The 17,773-nt window shown below is 37.8% G+C and overlaps 1 protein-coding gene across 1 annotated transcript in view; it reads left to right on the top strand.

Moving 5' to 3' along the window:
• The window catches only part of SNX4 (sorting nexin 4), a 117,232-nt gene that overhangs the window by 26,761 nt on the left and 72,698 nt on the right, over positions 1–17,773 (top strand). Inside the window, exons 3-6 of the mRNA XM_007949387.2 lie at positions 1,199–1,334; positions 1,410–1,559; positions 1,985–2,032; positions 12,930–12,985. Of these exons, the coding sequence (XP_007947578.1) occupies positions 1,199–1,334; positions 1,410–1,559; positions 1,985–2,032; positions 12,930–12,985 (390 nt within the window). The remainder of the gene's footprint in view (positions 1–1,198; positions 1,335–1,409; positions 1,560–1,984; positions 2,033–12,929; positions 12,986–17,773) is intronic.

The following is a 17,773-nucleotide window of genomic DNA, read 5'->3' as shown; positions in this document are numbered from 1 at the left end:
AAACCCAAGGAGGGGTCGCTATGAGTCGGGGCCGACTCGACGGCACATAACAACAACAACATTGTCTGCCAACTCTATGTATGTACTTGGATACACTCCCCATTTCATAGACATACCTAATCATACAGCCTGTCCACCCATCTATCCATCCATATACCCATGTTTGCCTTCATTGATAATGCAGTACTATATGTGCAATAGTGTTCATATTTGTTGTCTGTACCTCCCATGTACCTCTCTATGTCTTTCTCATCCTCAATGCTGGCATACTGGTCACACAGATTTGGTACATTGCCCTTCTCTTCACCCAAATCAGTACTTATCTCTATCTGTCTAACAGCGTTCCCTCCCTTCCCCTCCCTCCCTGGTAACCAACAAAGAAAATTTCCTTCTGTAGATAAACCTTTCCTTGACTTTTACAATAACGGACTAATACAACATTTGTCCTTTACACAAAAGGATTCTTGAGAGAACTTTCAAAATTGTATTTCATCATAAATTTGTTTTAAAAAGCAGTTCTCAAATTTTAATACAAAGAATTTGTTAAACTAGCTTTTTGGGGTCGGGTCCAGGAATTTATATATTTTTTAACCAAAGCTCTGGGTATTTTTTATGTAATGGTCTATGCACCATAATTTGAGAAACATTACCTTTTGGCCTTGATTATATTATCTTTTAAAGTACAAAAAGTTGCCATTTTAAAATTGTCACATTTATCTGCCTTTTTTCCTTTTTTGTCTTCTTATTTTTTGAGATTCTTTCCTGCTCCATATCATGTATTCAGTTTGAGAAATAATTTTTTTGAATAGATTATATATTAAGTACAACATGCGTGAGGTTATCCAGACGTTGAACAAGTAGAACCCTCAGGTACCTTAATTTAATCATGTAGAGTTCTTTCACTTTCTCCTGGGTTCAGGTTGGTTTTCTAGAACAGAAGGCAAGTGGCTGGGAGTGAGGGTTTTGGAACGGACCTGAGTGCTGTACTCACAGATCTTTATGGCTGCAGGTGGAACATACACTGAGCTGTAGGGGATAATCGCTGCTGCTCAGGATTGTCGTAAGGATGAAATAAGTGCATTATTAAGTGTCTGGTTCATAAGTGTTCAGTCAGTGGAGTTATACTGTTTAAAAGAGAGAGTATGTATATGTGTATATTTGTATTTTTGGAAAATTATGTTCTTCTGCTCCTTTTCAGGTCAGTTGAACATATTGATGGTCAGAGTATCCTAACAGACTCACTCTGGAGGCGGTATAGTGAATTTGAGTTGTTGAGAAACTACCTTTTAGTTTTCTATCCACATATTGTGGTGCCACCTCTACCAGAAAAAAGGGTAAGAAGTGAAATGGAAGCAATTTAGAAGTATGTATCATTGAGACTGTTCTTAATGATTTTTTTGTTTAACTAGGCAGAATTTGTTTGGCATAAACTTTCTGCTGACAACATGGATCCAGATTTTGTGGAAAGACGACGGATTGGTTTAGAAAACTTTCTCTTGAGAGTTGCTTCACATCCTGTCCTTTGTAGAGACAAAATCTTCTATTTGTTTTTAACACAGGTATTTTCCTTTTATTCAGTCTTTTAAAAAATTAGTTTGACTTGGGATTTTATTTTTCTTCTAAGCTATAGAATGCTTACTATTTTTAAGGACATTTTTTGAGGACCATTGTTTATTTAATTTTCAAAATTAGTCAACTACATCATTATTTTGGGTAAGATTTTAAGACTTAAATATACTAAAGAAGTTGTTCTCTGGTATTATTTGAGTGATATCCAAGTTAGTCCTCAGTTCTTTGAAGCCCAGATCTGTGAAAGCTTGGGTCCACGTTTTGGCCATCTTTTGTTTTGAAGTGAAATGAATTATTTTTAATCTTTCTCCCATCTCCCCTGAAATGAGTACAGGAGGATAGATATTTACTTAATTTGTAATGTTCACTTGAGTTATTCTGTTTTGCAATAATAATTTCTAAAATTAATTTTTAGGAAGGCAACTGGAAGGAGACTGTGAATGAAACTGGGTTTCAGCTAAAGGTAAGAACATTTGTATGAAGTCATTTACCATGTTCCCTTTACAGTACCCAGCACAATGCCATGCACTTAGTGAGTGCTTGGTATTTATTGAATGAGTGAATGTTGGAAATAGTCCTTGCATCTAATATCATTGGTAAAGATTTTGAAGAAACACTGTAATTCACTTTTGATTTGTGTAGTTTTAGTTACTGGTGAGAGTATAATGAGTAAATGTATGAATTTAATTCTACTGGCAAAGTGCTTTTTGAAGCAGTAATTTAGATACCCTCTGAAGATTTTTCCTGCAGTAGATTCATACTTTGCATCTTTGTTTTTCTTTCCCTTTGTCCTCAGCATTGCCACTTGTATCCCTGTCCCTGACAATTGTTCACTCTTTGTCAGATAAGAAAGATACTGCTCAAGAATTCAACTTTGGATTTTCCAACTTGAGTAGACTGCAAGATGACTCATCAGTGATGTATATTCTGTCTACTGGGTCATGGTGACCAGTTTTAAATGGTCATGGAAGTAATTTTGAATTAGCATCTGTTAGCTCTGGTAGTGTAGTGCCTTAAGGCACTTGACTGCTAACCAGAAGACTGGCGGTTCAAACCCACCAGCCACTCCTCGGAAGGAGGATGGGGCAATCTACTTCCATAGCGATACTGCCTTGAAAACCCAAGGAGGGGTGGCTATGAGTCAGGTCTAACTCGACAGCAAACAACAACAAAAGTGATTCAGTTAAGGAGCCCTGGTGGCACAGTGGTTAAAGAGCTTGTCTGCTAACTGAACGGTTGGCAGTTCAAATCCACTTAGCTACTCCATAAGAGCAGTCTGCTTTTGTAAAGATTACAGCCTAGGAAATCCTTTGGGGCAATTCTCCCCAGTCACATGGGGTTGCTATGAGTCAGAATTGACTTGACGGTACATAACAACAACAGCAGTGATACAATCTTATTTAGTGTTGTATAGCTTTTACAATTTCATCACTAAAATCAACGTTTAGGAAAGAGGATAGCTAACATAGTCTGGAGAAGATGGATTGGATTATTTCCTAAAATTGAGGAGCATAGTGGTGGTAAGATAGGCATCTTAACTCCACTGTGTCCTCCATTTCTTCCCTGAAAGTGATACAGCACAGGCTATTGCAAATTTTTTAAGTTTCTTCTCTTTGTCCTGGGTTTCAAAGTTGTGAAAATTTTCTTCTCTTTAGTAGTTGGTATCACTTCTTAAGAGAGAGTAATCTTATTCTGATTATCTTCCAAAAATACAAGATTTCTATATTTTGTTTAAACTGAATAGGTAAGCAGAAAAATAGAACTTGGTTTGAAAAAATCATAGAAAATTTATTATGTGTATTTTATTGTGATTTAGGTGAAAGTTTACAGAGAAAATTGGTTTTCCATTCAGTAATGCATACACATTTGTTTCATGACATTGATTGCAATCTCCACAAAGTAACAGCAGTCTTCCTACTTTCTCCCTGTGTTTACCATTTTCATTTGTCCTTTTTTCCTGTCCCTTTGTCCCTTTGTGGCTTCTTAGCTAATCCCTGGGCAAATGATGCCCTTTTGATCTTGTATGGTTGATTGTTCCGAAAAGTGCATACCTTCCTGGTATTATTGTTTACCTTGTAGGCCTATCATATAGCTGAGAGTTAAGCCACAGGAGTGAGTTCAGCTCTAGGCTTGAAGGGTTTCTGAGGGCCATCTCAGGAGTTCTGCTAGCTTCTATCAGACCAGTAAGTCTAGACTTTTTAAGATTTTGAGTTTTGTTGCACATTTTTCTCCCACTCGATCCTAGATTTCCTATTGTGATCCCTTTCAGAGTGGTCAGCAGTATAGATGGGCACCATCTAGTTCTTCTGGTCTCAGGGTCATGGATGCTGGAGTTCACATGGTCATTAGTCCCTTGGACTAATTATTATGTAATAACAATTGATGAACTATTCACAAGATAAAGATACCTAAAGTTCAGTAGTTCTAACCAATAAGGACTAAAATGTGTTCATCATAATTTAAAAAATACCTCCTAGAGATTTATACATTGGTATATAACTGTTTGAAATTTAGCACAAAATAAACTAGATAGAGAATATTTTTTTCTGCACAAGAAATTTAATCAAGTATCTAATTCTAGCTTAAGCTCATTCTCATTTATAAATATTTTGTTGGCAAGTATACATGAAAAAATTTTCTTGATTATATTTCATCATTTTATGGTACTCAGGGAATGCTGGAATTTTAGTTTAGAGATGGGTTTAAAAATAACCCACAGCTAAAAAATTCTTTATATTGCTTTGATAGGGTTTTCTGAGAAATAGTCCAAGATATGTTAGGAGTTAATAATAATAATAAAACAAAATACAGTTTGCATGGGAATTCTCTTTATATAATAGAAAATTAAGAAGTTTTATCATTGATTTAGTCATTAGTTTAGATACTAGTTAGTTATTATTTGTCCTTGAATCCAATTTAGTAACTTTTTGTGACCTTGAGAATACCTCGTTTCTCCATCCATGTAATACATACTTTTTACAGAGTGCTTTGATTCTTGTGTGTAGGTATTAATCTTTAATAATATACTTAATATACAGTATTAGTAATTTAAAAAGACAGACTTTTAATGAAGTAGAGCAGAAGTAAAATGTATGAGGAAACCCAAATGACCTTACTGTATTCCTTACTTTGTTGTGGCTGCTATTTATTTTAAGTCCTTGGTTCCATCAAGGAAATGGGATTTTTGGGGCAACCTTACATACATTCCTATGTATGTGAGTTGTCCTTATATATGTAGTCATAGTTAACTTAACCAGAGGTCATGTATTTGGCAGTCAGGACTAACCTGATCACAGTTGAAAACAGATTTAAGCAAAATCAACTTCTGAGATACTCAAATAGATATGTAGTAAACCTTCCTACTCTGCTCATAAGAAGTACTTTGCTCCAGCAGATAAACTCACTGCCATCATAGCGACCCCTCCTTGGGTTTCCAAGGCAGTATCACTACGGAAGTAGATTGCCCCATCTTCCTTCAGAGGAGTGGCTGGTGGGTTTGAACTGCCAGCCTAGGGCACACATAATTTTATTATAGTTATTCACACAAACTTGACTGACTAGTTCCTAGGCTACATACATATTAGAAGCAGAAAATTACAAAGGTCTAAAAGTAAATACTGCTGGAGATGGCACACTGTGACAGTAATGAAAATTGACAGCTGAGCCTGGTATCAAAAGAGACAGCAGAATGATCTTGAGAGTCAGACGCTGCAACGTGGGGCCATTTGGAATGGGCTGAGGTCCCCACATACCTGTGCAGTCCTTAGGATTTTACTGCATAACAGATGGATTCAGTATTAGTTGTTTATGTAGTTACCTCAAGAAAAAGGTTAATTATGCTTGCTGTATACTCTTTAATTCATTGTTTCTTAAAGTGCAATCAGTGGACAATGTAGATTTCAGTTGTCAGAATTATTGCAGAAATTCTGATTCCTTAATGTCACCAAGAGTCAGCCAACTTGACAACATCTAACAGCAACAACACATCCCCAGACATACTCATTCCCCTTAGCTTAAAATTTGACAAGTATTGCTCTGAGATGCTAGAGAAGAATATTTTTAGGAAGAAAATTTTAGAAAGACTGTCAAAATGGTATGACAAAAAGTTTTTTAGTGGAGAATCTCAAAAATGAGGTAGTTTCTTTTCTGAAAAATGCTGTCATCATCAGTATTAGATGCTTACTATGCTGAGCACTGTACTATGATTGTACTGTATTTTTTATATTTATTATCTCATTTAATGCTTAGTATAGCTTTAATGCTATAAAAACTTCAATACTTTTGCAATTAGTCAATATTATTCCCATTTTGTAGATGAAAAACACTAGAAAATGACTTATGCAAGGTCTTACAGCTACTGTAAGTGATAGAGGTGAATTTGTGTAGATTGAACTAAAAGCACTTCTTAGTTACCATTCCGTATTACCTCCCTTTTTGCTTATGTAATTGATGTATGTAAAGGAAATTTATATATGGGAGCTCTGGTAGTGTAGCGCCTAAGGCACTTGACTGCTAATCAGAAGGCTGGCGGTTCAAACCCACTAGCCACTCTTCGGAAGGAAGATGGGGCAATATACTTCTGTAGTGATACTGCCGTGGAAACCCAAGGAGGGGTTGCTATTAGTTGGTCCGACCCCATAGCACACAACAACAACAACAACATATATATTTAAAGTTATATTTTTGTGAAAATGAGATCATTCTGAATCAGACCAAATGTTTATATTTTGTAAGAATATTTTACTTTGGCTATTAGATCTATCATCTTCAAAATTTGAAATGTCAGCTTACTTTAATTTTCCCACATTTAATTTAATCTACAGCTTTGGCCTATTAGATTAGTAGTCTGATTTAAATCTTTTTAGAGAAATTATTATATCCAGCAAGATAATTATATGGAATCCCTGGGTAGTGCAAATGCTTAACACACTTGGCTGCTAACTGAAAGATTGAAGGTTTGAGTCCACCTAGAAGTAGCTCAGAAGAAAGGCCTGGTGATCTATTTCTGAAAAATTAGCCATTGGAAACCTAGGGAGCACAGTTCTACTCTGACCCTGCCAAAGGGGCAGAGAGGCCGCATCTTCTGACCTCCTCTAACCCCACAAGAGGAAGACAGAATCACCATCAATAGCCCAAGGCCTATTCCTGCAAGGCCAGTCATGCTGCCTCCCTCTAGCCCTTGCACTAACCGTTCCTCCCGCAACACCCACCACTTCTCTGCTAGGTTCGATAATTCACTGCAGTGGCCACACAGAACTCACAGATTATGGGGTTTATTAGGGAAGGACCAGGCTACAATTCACATTCAGGAACGAGGCTTGGTCTCTCTCAGTCTCTCTCCCAGGAGTGCATGTCTCTCAGTGTCTCTTTCTCAGCAGCATGTGTCTCTCGGTGTCTCTTTCTCAGCAGTGTGTCTCTCTCAGGAGAACGTTTCTCTCAGGAGCACATTTCTCTCAACAACACGTCTTTCTCAGCCAGCAGTCAGAGAGAGACTTCTGCCTCTAGGAGGCCTCCTTTTGAACCTGGCAGAGTGGCCATACTAACCAATCATAACATCAGAATTCTAAACACCTGAGAGAGCGAACTTCCCAGAACATTGCTTTGTGCCACTCGCAACAGAAATATTCCAGGTGGATAACTTTAACAATCAGGAGCTCCTCAGTTGCCCCTGGCAAATTCCACCATGAAGTTTACAAAGACTTTTGGCTAGAAAAGCCATACCAGGTAATTTACTACACCACAGACCCATATGAGGTCATCATGAACCAGAATTGACTTGATAGGAACTGGTTTTAGTTTTTGAGCATCGTATTGTGCTTTCGGTGAAAGTTTACATAGCAAATTTTCCATTTAATAATTCACACACGAAATTATTCTGTGACATTCATTGGTTGCAGTCCCCGCGGTATGTCAGCACTCACCCCTTATCCTCCCTGGTTTCCCCATTTCCATTCATCCAGTTTCCCACTCCTTTTGTGCCTTCTCATCTTTGGTTTTGGGCAAATGTTGCCCTTCTGTTCTCATATAGTTGATTGTTCTCAGGAGCACATTCTTCTCAGTGTTATTTATCGGCTCTGATGGTGTCATGCCTAAGGCATTTGACTGCTAACGGAAGGCTGGTGGTTCAAACCCACCAGCCACTTCTTGGAAGGAAGATCGGGCAATCTACTTCCTTAGTGATACCGCCTTGGAAACCCAAGGAGGGGTTGCTATGAGTCAGATCTAACTTGATGGCAGTGAGTTTGGGTTGTGTGTCCCCCCACACACACACTAATTGGGTGAAAGGTGGTCTCCAGGAGTGTCTTCAGTTTCAAGTTAGAAGGTTGTCTTAAGGTGATATTCTTAGGAGTTCTTCTGATCTCTTTCAGATAAGTAAATTTGAATTTTTTTTTTTTAATTTGAATTATATTTTACATTTTTTACCCGAACTAGGACCTCTCTTATGGTCCTGCTCATCACTTGGTTTTTATTTAGTTGCTTTGGTATAAAGTAATATTGTTTCAGTAGTTAGCTCAGTCATGAAAATAAACATCGTTTCACATACCCAAATCTGAAATGAATTTTGGCTGACTCAAAAGAATTTTGAACCCTGTTTGTCAGTTAGAAAGAGGAGTGCCAGAGCCAGGGTCTCAACCCTTAGGATTTCTGCTAATCTATATATATTGCACAGGAACTCCCAGAGAGTTACTTTGTAAATTCTAAATGTTAGGTGCCAATAGAGTGTGAGGTATTCTTTTAAGTGTTAGGAATATAGTGAATGAGCTAGAAACAGTGTCTGTTCTTATGGAGCTTATATTTTAGTGGTTGGGGACATTAACATTTAAATAAAACTAAGATAGTTTAAATAGTAATAGGTGGTATAAAGGAGATAAAGCAAGTTATTGTTAACGTGTGTGATGGCGGGGATTATTTTGAGAAGAAACCCAAAACCCATTGCCATCAAGTCAGTTGCAACTCATAGCAACCCTGTAGGACAGAGTGGAAGTGCCCCGTAGGGTTTCCTGGTTTGGTCATGTTGTCAGGAGAAGGATATCATGCTTGGTAAAGTGGAGAGTAGTGAAAAAGGGGAAGGCCCTCAGTGAGATGGATTGACACAGTGGCAGCATTGATGAACTCGGGTATAACAAGGATCGTGAGGCTGGTGTTGGACTGGGCAGTGTTTTGTTCTGCTGTACATAGGATTGCTTATGAGTTGGAGCCAACTTGACGGCACCTAACAACAATCTTTACAGAAATGGACTGCCTCATCGTTCTCCTGTGGGGCAGCTAGTGGGTTCGAATCGCTGACCTTTTGGTTAGCAGCCCAGTGCTTTAATGGAAGTGCCACGAGAGTGCTTTTTTTTTTTTTTTTTTTTTTTAGGATTTGGGTGAAGATTTACAGAGTAAATTCACTTTTCATACAGCAGTTCACATATACTTTGTCTCATGTCATTGACCAAAATTTACAATGCAGCAGCTCCCCTCCCACTTCCTCCCCATAGTTACCTCCTCCCAGTGTCCATCCCTTCATACTCTTCTGCGCCCTGAGCTATCTCCCTGTGCATAAGCAGCCCTTCCTTCTCCCATGATTGTTCTCTCCAGGGCGTGTGTCTACTTGAGGTAAATGTTTAGAGAGTGTGTTTTTTTTTTTTTTTTTTTTTTTGATTTGGGTGAAGATTTACAGAGTAAATTCACTTTTCATACAGCAGTTCACATATACTTTGTCTCATGTCATTGACCAAAATTTACAATGCAGCAGCTCCCCTCCCACTTCCTCCCCATAGTTACCTCCTCCCAGTGTCCATCCCTTCATAGTCTTCTGCGCCCTGAGCTGTCTCCCTGTGCATAAGCAGCCCTTCCTTCTCCCATGATTGTTCTCTCCAGGGCGTGTGTCTACTTGAGGTAAATGTTTAACTCACATGCCTGTACTTTGTTTGGCTGGAAACCACAGGTGTGGGTTCAATTCCAGACCTGAAGGGCAACTAGGGGCCATAGTCTCAGTGGTTCCACCAGGCTCTATTGGACCGGCAAACCTGGTCCTCACCTTCTTTTTCTTTTTTCCCCTCCAAATGATTTTGAGTTTTGTTCCACATTGTTCTCCCTCTCTATCCAGGATCTCCTACATTCCTTCCAAGTGGATGACAGTGGTAGCCGGGCACCATCTAGTTCTTCTGGTATCATAGTTGTATAGGTTGCAGATCGGATGGTGTACCAGTCACTAGGACTGATTGTTTCCATTAATTTTGGTTTTCTTCTTTCTTCTTGACGAGGAGAGACCCGTTGTTGCATCTAGATGGCAGCTTGCTAGCTTTTAAGGTCCCAGTCGCTACTCGCCAAAGTAGGAGGTGGAACAATGTTTTGTATAGTATGTTATGCCAATTGAGCTTGATGTCCCCTGCGACTATGGTCCCAAGCCCGCAGGATCAACTACTCGGTCGCTCTGGGTAGCTGGCTATGACCAAGTAATGACCATAACCTTGCCCCTTGTCAGCTCTACTATACACCTGGGAATTCTGATCATTCACATAAACTTATAGGACCATTGTCTCCAACCCTATATATGATCTTGGATACACTCCCCATTTAGACATACCTAATTGTTTAGCCTGTCCACCTATCTATCCGTCCATATATCCATGTTTGCTTTCACTGACAACTCAGTACTGTATATGCAAAAGGGTTCATATTTGTTGTCTGTACTGCCCATGTACCTCTCTATGTCTGAGAGTGCGTTTTAGAAGAGTGACCATAAAATTGATTGTCCAAATAAGAACACCTTTGAGAGTAAGAACTAAACCAAACTAAACCAGAGTCACTGCCATTGAGTCGATTCGGACTCAGTGATGCCCATAAGGTTTCCAACACTGTAAATGTTTATGGAAACAGGCTGCCTCATCTTTCTCCTGTGAAGTAGCTGGTGGGTTCGAACCATCAACCTTTTTTTTTTTTTCCCAGTTAGCAGCCAGATGCCTTAACCACTGCACTACCAGGGCTCTTTTGAGAGTTAAAAGGGGTACTATTAATAATTACAGTTAGGACAACAGGTGTAAGTAAGGATTGTCCTGGGTGTTCACCCGACTGTGGAGATAACATGTGAGCTGAGGCCTAAATAATTAGGAGCTTGTAGTAGAGTGAATAGTGGGCTAAGGCTGAGGAATATTAGAGATGCCCAGGCTGGGTACTGACTTCTAGAGAAGGGAACAAATAGGTTTGGAAGGATGATAAGAATCAGAAAATAAAATAACAGGAAAGTCGAGAGATGCAGGACAAGGAAAGTAGTTGAAAAGGGAGGGGGAGAAGGGGAATAAAGGAGAATGTGGGAGAGGTAGTATGAAGTTGGGATTATGAAATAGTTGGGGTTATAGACTAGTTGGAGTTATTCATTCAACATGTTTTACTTGTGCCAGGCATTGTGAGGCATTGGAGTACAGCAGTGAACAAAGCAGATGAAATATACTGCCACATCAGCCCTTGTGCAGCTCCAAGATAGAACCAGGCACATTGTGTTTTTTATGGTACTTATATTCTGGAAACAAGAAAACAAAGATGATTTCAGATAGTGCTGTTTTGAAGTAAAATAGTGTAGTATGAAACAATGATGGGTTAGGGGGCCTCTGAATTTCTAGTGGAGAATCTGATAAATGAGGTGGTAATCTGTCAGATTTGTACTGTTACAGTTTTTCAGAGATCCAGCTTTGGAGAGAAATTTCTGGTTTGGTGGCATTTTAGACAACTTCCTGTTTTATAGGGTCTTGTGAAATGAGGAGCAAATTGAGTTGGGCATGATAATGGCTTTGATATGACAGACGGTTTGGTGAACCAAAGTTTGGATGGTAACATTTTATACTTTATGTGACTTCTGAATTGGTAAATTTGTGACATAAAAAGTAAATTGGCAATATTAAAAAACATGAGGTTTAAGAAAAGAAACAAATGAAGCTTTTTGCCCTTTAGTTATAGTTTTTATGTAATTTGCATGTGACTGTAACATCATTAACATTTATGAGCTCCTTTAGTGTTTAGTGATTTTAATTTACTTAAAGAACATATGCCTTAAATTCATAGGTACTTTTATTCATAAAGACTTTCATATGTATTAGCTGTTTGTCCTTTGAGATGTAGGAAAGGCTATGAAATGGTGAAATACTGATGCTAGAAATAAAAGAACCCTCTGAAATCAGGGATAAATTAAGCAGTGATAGTTCTTTGAATCTCTTTTGAAATGAAGTTCTTGAAGGCTGAGTTGATAGAGTAGCATGTTTTTTTGCATGCATCTTTATTCACCAAGTAACCTGGGGAGCCCTTGTAATGTTGTTTTTCTTTCTTTTATTAATTGAGAATATTTGTAATTGTGGGTTGGAAGTTGGAATAATATAAAATTATCTAGCTGGTGGGGATTTTTGCAACCAAACCACAATTTAAATTGGTTACCTATTGACCTATAATTTTCATGCCTTGGTCAGAAAAGTTACTTGTTTTTTATGAGAACTTAAAATGGGATTTGGGTATGTTAAATATAAATTTAATTCAGTGAAATATTTATCGTCCCTCTTTTGGTGATCTCTGTCTTTGAAAGCAATTACTAGAAATCAGATAATAAAGTTAATTTCATTGTAGCACTTTCTGCCAGCTGTAAAGTAGCTTGCGGTCACCATGAATCAGGATCGATTTGACAGCACCTAACAACAAGAAGCTTCTTTTACTTTAGTGCACGATATTACTAGTATTACTTTAATATAGACGTTTCTACAATTTTTTTCCCCCTAAAATACTGATCATGAAAATGAGGAAAACTATTGTACATTTGGTTTGGATTCTATTTGAGAACTACTTTTGGTAATACATAAGCTACAAAATAGTCATTTTATTTATCATATTTTTTTGCAGGTAACATGCCCATGTAAATAACATGCACACATACTTGTGTGCATATAGAAAACTAACATGAGAGGATTGCAAAGTTTGCAAAAACCCAAGAATGTGCACATTATTTGTGTAAAGATACGGTGGTTTGTCTATACAAATCATTGCTTTTCTGTGGCTTAGAGAAAAGCTAAACTACTTTTTTCAAGTAACCTATTTTGAATTACAATAATGTTAGCTGTGTGTGTCTCAATGTAGTGGTATTGACAGTTGTTTCACTTTGGTATCAATGAATATCTTGTATTCTGTTTAATTTGTAACATGTTTTTGTAGTGTTTTCAAAAATAAACAACTAAACTGGGTTTGTTTGTTTTTTTAGTTATGTTTAATGTGTGTGGCACAAAATAATATGTAGAAAAATTGCACTTGAGCATCTTGATTCTAAAGGGAAAATAAAACTGTTTGAATTTTATACCCTGAAATGTAATTGTATTAAGTTAACAAATTATTTTTTCCAGGCAGACTCCAGGTTAAAAGCGCTTAATGCAACATTCAGAGTGAAAAACCCAGACAAGTAAGGTTTTGTTTTAATAACAGTTATAATGTTGTTTTGAATGATGCCTATCAATCTATTTAATTTTTCATTTCTGAATGTATGCACTTTATTTGCTAAATATTTTAAATAGTTATTCACATTTAATAAAGTCCTTTTAAAGTCTAAAACTAATTGAAATTTGGGTAATTTGAATGGGTATATGGTTGGTTGTAAGTAACTGACAGAAGTTTTAGAAAATTAAATGCTGCTTCTTTTGTGGAAGGAATTATTAATGTTATTGAAGTCAGGAAAGTGAGAAAGTAATTTTAATTTCATATAAAAGTTTTTCTTACACAACCTTGCTTATCAAATATGTCAAACGCAAGATAAGACAATTATGTTACATATTTTAAAAATAACTTTCTACCTTACATACCAAGAAAACTTGATAGATAAATGTGTATTAACATCATAAATTCATGTAGTGTTTCATGGAGATGTATTCATGTGAAAAATACTTGACTTCATTAATTTCCGTTTTAGGAATGACTTTCCTCAGGGTGGAATCTAGGTATTTCTTAAGATTTGGGGTTTTGTCATTTACACTTTTCATTATATGGACCTTTACTTGGCACTAAAAGAGTTCAGCTAAAGGAGTTTTTCAGTTAGAAATGTACTTAGGAGGATAAGGCTTATCCATTTTGGGGGACTACAGTTATAGGATCTGTTAGAATTTCTCTAGTTAGTCCTTCAGCACTAATTTCTGCATAGTATCAATTCTCAGCTTCTCAGCAAAGACCAAGTTTACGTGATCTGATTACCCCTCAGGTCTGACTGTGTAGACCATAACACATGAATGGTAGTGCCTCTGATTTTTAATATAGATGTTGAATATAAGATATAAATGAATATTTAATAGTTTTGGTAATTAGGAAATTGTGAGGGTAACCAATGAGATTTTATTAAGTATTACGGGAGCTCTGGTAGCATAGTGGCTAAGACACTTGCCTGCTAACCAGACGGCTGGCGGTTCAAACCCACCAGCCACTCCTCGGAAGGAAGGTTGGGCAATCCTACTTCCGTAGTGATAACTGCCTCGGAAACCCAAGGAGGGGTCGCTATGAGTCGGGGCCGACTCGACGGCACATAACAACAACAACAACATAGTAACATACATGGTATCAAGTAAGAAGTGTTCTCTACATTAAAGGAGTCCTTGTGGTGCAGTGGCTGAGTTTCGACTACTAATCACAAGGTCAGCGGTTCAAACCCATGAGCCATTCCATGGGAGAAAAGACTTGACGATCTTTCCCTGTAAAGAGTACAGCCTAGAAAACCATGTGGGATAGTTCTGCTCTGTCACATTGAGTCATTCTGTGACAGAATTGACTCAACAGCACACAGCAACTCTAGATCAAGAACTAAAATTATGTCACCCTCAGGAAAAAAATCTTTGGAAAACCTGATAAGCTAAGTTTATGAAATTGATGAAGCTACCTTCATTAGAGGAGCTTATAGGTGAGAATATCTGAACCCTCATTAATATTTTGGCAGTTGGTTATTTTTCTTCCCTTTTCTGACCTAAGCAGATGTTCTAAATTGGTCATTTTTTTTACTTTTATTTTGTTTACTTTTCATATTGTATGTAGAATTTTAAATGTGCTATGACCAGTTATGGGAGCTCTGGTAGCATAGTGGCTAAGGCACTTGACTGCTAACCAGAAGGCTGGCGGTTCAAACCTACCAGCCACTCTGCGGAAGGAAGGTTGGGCAATCCTACTTCCGTAGTGATACTGCCTCGGAAACCCAAGGAGGGGTCGCTATGAGTTGGGGCCGACTCGACGGCAAATAACAACAACAACAACATGACCAATAATATAACCAAGACAATTTTTTGCCTCCATATTCATGTTAAAGTTTATAATTAGTAATAGAACTTGCTTGCCTTAAATTCTAGATAAGGGCGTTGCCTCTGTCAGTCTTATTATAATAGATTCATAATATACAGCATATATAATATAATACACAGATTCTATGCCTAGCTGGCCCAGTGGATCAGATATTATCACATCATTATTAAAATAATTTTATATTACTAAAATAGTAAACCAGAATGATTGTAGGGCTATATTCCAGAAGGATACCTCAAAATATTTTTTTAATACTTGTTTCATACATGTGTAGCTTTTCCCAAACTAGACTGTTAAGGGCAGTAAAGAGGAGAACCTTGACTCTCCTACTTTTACACAGCCTTCAAAACCCAAAAGCCAAACCTGTTGCCGTCAGGTTGATTCCCACTCATGGACAGAGTAAAACTGCTGATAGAATTTTGAAGGCTGTAATCTCTCTCCTGCAGAGCAGCTGGTAGATTCAAACTGCTGACCTTGCAGTTAGCAGCCAAGCACTTTACTCACTGTGCCACCAAGACTCCGGTTTACATAGCCTTAGGTACTCTGTAAGTGCTTTTTACATTGCATTAATCATATATTTTTCTTAAAAGAGATGTACGTAAGGTTTACCTCCTCCATTCGTTGAGCTCCTAAGATTGTGTTGCAAATAAGGTGAATCCACTGAACAGAATCTAGGTAGTAAATAGATTGTGTAAGTATTTACATAGTTATTTTTAAATCTGTTTCTCACTTCAGGGAGCTCTGGTGGTGTAGTAGTTAAAGCATTTGGCTGCTGACATAAAGGTCAGTGGTTCGAACCCAGCAGCTACTCTACAGGAGAAAGATGAGGCAGTCTGCTTCTGTAAAGATTTATAGCCTTGGAAACCCTGTGGAATAGTTCTACTCTGTCCTATAGCATCGCTAAGAGTGGGAATTGACTCATTGTCTGTGGGTTTGGTTTGGCATCATTTCCAACTTTAGACGTCTCTAACTCATAGCTCTGCTTTCTCAGTTAGTTATAGTAGGAATAGAGTCAGAAAGCCCCAGGGAAATATTGAAATCTAGTAAATGAAATTCTGATTAAATGAAAAAAGGAGAGGCTTTAACATTAAAGGCTTACTTATTTTAAAAAAAATAACTTGAGTCAAAAAAAGCAAAATGTGAAGATCTGATTTAAAAAAAAAAAAAAATCTTCTGTTTCTAGTAGAAATAAGCAGAAATAACCACTCATGCCCTGGACAACTAAGCATATAAAAGTTTTATCTCCTGTGGCTTCACTTGCCATTTTAGATCATGTATAAAATCATGGTTTTCTTCATGTAAAAGAAAGCCAAGCTACACAGTCAGATAATACTGTGATTTGCTCAGGTTAGTCCTTGTGTTTCCTGACTATTGAGTCCTATCACTTTTCCATGCTGAGTTTGGGTAGGAAGTATAGATAGGGAGAAGAGATTTATACAGTAAGTTTTCTTCAAAGAGCTCAAGGTACCTAAGAACCAGAGGGGAAGAAAAGGAGGATGAGGAGTGGATCGGTATATTGATTATTTCTGAATCACTCAGACTACTAGAATTCATTGAATTCCTTTCAGGGCTTTATCCTAGGTAATGGCTATATAAGTTACAAAGGTGGGTAAGAGATTCTTTATGACTTGAGGCACTTTCAGTGTAGCTTGGTAGAGAAAACTAAGGCCATATAAGAGTATGAAAGCCAGATGACATAGAGAAGTTAGATCCCAACCTGTGTTTGTGCCATGAATCTTTGAGATGGGAGAGATGCATTTGGGAAAAAAAAAAAGGCTTGGTGGAGGTTATTTTCAAAATAGGTCTTGAGTAATTGATGAGATTTGACTAGGAGGGGCATCTGTCCAGGTTTGGTGGGTAGATGACTGCCAAGTAAATAAAGGTAGAATAAGGAGTTCTAGTAGTCCACCACTCGTCTGTCAGTTTGTTACACCGTGGTGGCTTATGTGTTGCTGTGAGGCTGGAGACTCTGCCACTGGTATTTCAAATACCAGAAGGGTCACACATGGTGGACAGGTTTCAGCAGAGCTTCCAGACTAAGACCTGACAGAAGGACAGGGTCATCCACTTCTCAAAGAATTGGTCATTGAAAACCTTATGAATAGCAGTGAAACTGTCTGATATAGGGCCAGGCAATGTTTTGTTCTGTTGTACGTAGGGACGCTATGACTTGGAGCTGACCCGACAGCACCTAACAAAAACAGCAGTGGTGTAGTGGGTAAAACATATTGGTGCTAAACAGAAGGTCAGCAGTTTAAACCTACCAGCTGCTCGTGGAAGATGAGACAGTCTACTTCCATAAAGATTTATGGTCTTGGAAACCCAGTGGGGGTTGCTATGAGTCAGAATTGACTCAGTGGCCGTGGGTTTGGTTTTTTGTTTCGGCTTATGCAGATTAAAGGGAAGCATAACAACCCTGTAATGGCAATAGAGGGAGAGATGGAAAATAAGGTTGGTTGAGGCCATGTTGATTTTGGCCCACAGATGAGGATTTTAGATAATATTTGGGAAGAGAAGTTTTATATCACCATCTCCCTAGTCAAGACTGTCTCTAATGCCCTCCTTTAGAGTGAAGCTAATGGCATTCTGACTTTATTATATATGATTTTTAACCTTTTATCTCTCTTTAAGAACATCTGATCATTTAGGGTAGGATTCATCGTTTTAATATGCAGACATTAATAGATCTTGACTTAGCGAAAGGTTTAAACTCTTGTTTTCAGAAAGCTTAATCTTTCAATTCTTAAAGACACATTATTACTTAAACTTTAATGACTTGCCAGTCTTCACCTTTAGGCATTCTAATTTTCCAGTAACTGTAATTTTTCCAAAGATGTCTCTGACAGGTAGGTATTGTATAGAGTCTTTTTTGCCTTTCTTCTTGATGCACTCATCACTTGAGAGGCTGGCCCTTTAA

Source organism: Orycteropus afer, unplaced genomic scaffold (assembly GCF_000298275.1).
Source record: "Orycteropus afer afer isolate SDZICR_OR568_19922 unplaced genomic scaffold, OryAfe1.0 scaffold00245, whole genome shotgun sequence".
NCBI lineage: Eukaryota > Metazoa > Chordata > Mammalia > Tubulidentata > Orycteropodidae > Orycteropus > Orycteropus afer.
Note: the sequence above shows the minus strand (reverse complement) of the source record. Positions and strands in the feature narration are given on the sequence as shown.